Source organism: Buceros rhinoceros, unplaced genomic scaffold (genome assembly GCF_000710305.1).
Source record: "Buceros rhinoceros silvestris isolate BGI_N320 unplaced genomic scaffold, ASM71030v1 scaffold37476, whole genome shotgun sequence".
Taxonomy (NCBI): Eukaryota; Metazoa; Chordata; class Aves; order Bucerotiformes; family Bucerotidae; genus Buceros; species Buceros rhinoceros.
This window is the reverse complement of record NW_010417604.1, coordinates 9571-12626: the sequence shown is the minus strand read 5'-3', so window position 1 is coordinate 12626 and position 3056 is coordinate 9571. Positions and strand designations below refer to the sequence as shown.

Here is a 3056-nt window from a genome sequence, read left to right as displayed (position 1 = left end):
TGGGTTGGGTGGGTGGGGGGGGGGGGGGGGGGGGTGTATCTGTGCTCGTAGTATATTTATAATGAATTTTCAACTGGTGAAATACACAGTCTAGTAGGTTTGAGAATGTGACGTTTATTGATTTTGTGTGTATCATAGTATTTCAATAATGAAAAATATGAAGCCCAGCGCTATGATGAATTCTTGAAGATCTATGAAAATGCCTCCCTGAAGACTACCTCTACTTTAGCTCTCCTGAACTTCGGACAGAGTGCTATATTCAGCATCGGCTTAACGGCCATCATGGTGCTGGCGAGCCAGGGCATTATTGCAGGTAACTCCTCGGTCTGTAAGCTGAAAATGACTCTCCTTTACCTTAACTCATCTGTAATAGAGGTGTTAAATTTTAATTAACTTCTAGTTGATGTGGTAGCTCATTTTGAGAGTTTTTGCTTGAGAGTTCTGGGTGTTTCTGCTTCTTTAAGGAGTATTAGTTCCACTATATATATATATATAGCAGTAACTAGTATGATTTTATTAGAAGCATTTTAAAAGTTTAGTGCGTAGAGAAGGGTCCTAAGAAAATGTAATTTTGTGAAGTTTCTTTTGAAGGATTGTGGAAGACGGTTATATAAATACAAATACTTCTGTGTACCTTCTAGAAAGATCCTTTCTTTCTACCCTTCTCCTTCCTGTGCTGGCAAGAGTCACAACTTTTCCCCGGTGTGCATATACCTGTGTGCTTTGTTTCCACTCGCTTTATTACCAGTGTCCTTTGCTTTCCTAAGATTAATAAGGGCACATTATTAAAACAATTGTTTCCATATCTTAGAGCTTTTAATCTCTGTTTGTCTAATTAGCAAAGTAAAGCAAAGCCTGCTTGTCTAGGCAGTGTTCAAATTCAGCAGAGGAATGCATCATCGGGATGAGGCTCAGCTAGAGCAAGGTGGTTCTAGAGCAAAAATAATGATGCTTTAACCACTGTAACCATCCAGATGTGTTTGAAGGTACATATCACATTGTCCTTCTCGCATCTGCTTTGCTCTTATTTCAGGAAAAGCCAGGGCAGGGAGAAGTCACACCGGGAATGGATAAGTGGCTGCACTTAAGAACATGTAGAATAGCCTTCAGCAGGGTGATAGAAAACCAGCTTTAAATCATCTTTCCGGCCCTGTTTCAGCTGAACTGACCTGGCACTTACCTTTAGCTGGTGTGTCAGCCTGAGTTTCCCCTTGATGAGCAGATTTGATAAGAAGCTGCCCCAAGGTTCTCACTCTGTTTTAGCAACTCTTTTGTATGCCATGTCAAAGTCCTCTCTCTTCATCACGACAAATTCTGTTATTTGGATTTGTCTGTAATTGTATTTAAGATTGTCCTTCCATATTCTTGCTTTCATACAGTAGTTTCTCTCCTTCTCACTTATTTAGGTCCCTTTATGTTTCCCTCTGTAGAATTTACTGCATTACAATCTGATGTTTTCTGTGACTTTCCTGATATGCCGCTTTCCAGGTGCTATTGTACTTCTTTATTTCAGTGGAATCCACACCAATACTGCCATTCAGTCCAGGCACCTTGCTATATAAAACCTGATCTTCTGCGAGTGTGTTTTGTTTACTATTTAAACATCTGGTTTTAGAAATGGGATAGAATAAACTAGACTTGATTGATTTGATTATTTTTTTTTTTGTTAAACCTTTTGGTGCTTCCTAACAAGACAACCCTTCAAGTCTCTTTATTCTCTCACATCCATTTTTTCTTAAGGCAGCCTTTCTGTTGGAGATCTAGTAATGGTGAATGGATTGTTGTTCCAGCTTTCTCTTCCCCTAAACTTCCTGGGAACAGTATACAGAGAGACGAGACAAGCACTGATAGATATGAATACCCTGTTTACACTTCTCAGTGTAGATACCAAAATTAAAGTAAGTAATGGCTTATTTTCCTAAAGTACCTGGGTATTTAGTAGGGCTCTTTCCTGGCAATGCCGTAATTTCGTGCTGTTTGTTACCTTCCAGGTTTAATTTCTACTCACAAAAGAGATGTCATGTAAGGACGCTGCTCTGCCTCCTCTTGAAGTGCAGTTAGGGCAGTAGCAGCTGCTTTTTTTTTCTTGCAAAACCTTTTAGCGACGGCAAAAGTTGCTTCACAGAAGCTGTGCTTGTACTGAGATTTATTTAAATATTCGTACCTCATGCTTGAATTTTTATTTGTAATTAATGATGCAGAATTTATTATGCTAAGAAATTAGGAAGCAGAGTGTTTATGGCAGAAATTTCTGCCTTCTTTGGGGGAAAGGAGGAACAAACCAGTTTTGCTTGCGTAGTAGATTATTACTCATATCCAAGCTGGAGTGTCTATTTGCCTTTTTCTGAGCTAGGAAATGGACTGTTCAGCCTGTTGAACTGCTCGAGATACTTTCTGGGCAGCATAGAAAGTGACACACTCTCCTTTTAATAGGACAAAGCGCTGGCTCCACCCCTGCAGATCACACCACAGACCGCTGCCATCGCCTTTGATAACGTGCATTTTGAATACCTCGAGGGGCAGAAAGTCCTTGCTGGAGTGTCTTTTGAAGTCCCTGCAGGAAAAAAAGTGGCCATTGTAGGAGGTAGTGGGTCAGGGTGGGTAAATGGACTCAATACACCAATCAGTCATGCAGACTTTTGTTTCTTAAATGTGTTTGTTCTTGTATTTAACTTTTTATTATTTCTGTTTGTAACATCAGTTCTGTTTGGAGATGGTGAATTTCCTGGCAAACCAGGAAAGTAACATTAGCTTCAATTCTTTTCAATTTCAGGAAAAGCACAATTGTGAGATTATTATTTCGTTTCTATGAACCTCAGAAAGGAAATATTTATGTTGCTGGACAGAACATACAAGACATCAGTTTGGAAAGCCTGAGAAAGGCAATAGGAGTCGTACCTCAGGTACACATGGTTCCTTCCCCCCAGACAGTCTGTCCTAACGGCAATTCCCAGTATTCTGACACTGTGGTTCAGTGAAGGCCAATCCTAACGCAGATGTATTATCTAGTTCCTTTAAAAGGCACCACACTTCTTTCCCCCCCCCCCCCACACAAC

General features: G+C 40.2%; 1 protein-coding gene across 1 annotated transcript in view; it reads left to right on the top strand.

Moving 5' to 3' along the window:
- Positions 1–3056, top strand: part of ABCB7 (ATP-binding cassette, sub-family B (MDR/TAP), member 7) — a 27485-nt gene that overhangs the window by 15772 nt on the left and 8657 nt on the right. The window contains exons 8-11 of the mRNA XM_010138242.1: positions 139–313; positions 1741–1898; positions 2434–2597; positions 2774–2903. Of these exons, the coding sequence (XP_010136544.1) occupies positions 139–313; positions 1741–1898; positions 2434–2597; positions 2774–2903 (627 nt within the window). The remainder of the gene's footprint in view (positions 1–138; positions 314–1740; positions 1899–2433; positions 2598–2773; positions 2904–3056) is intronic.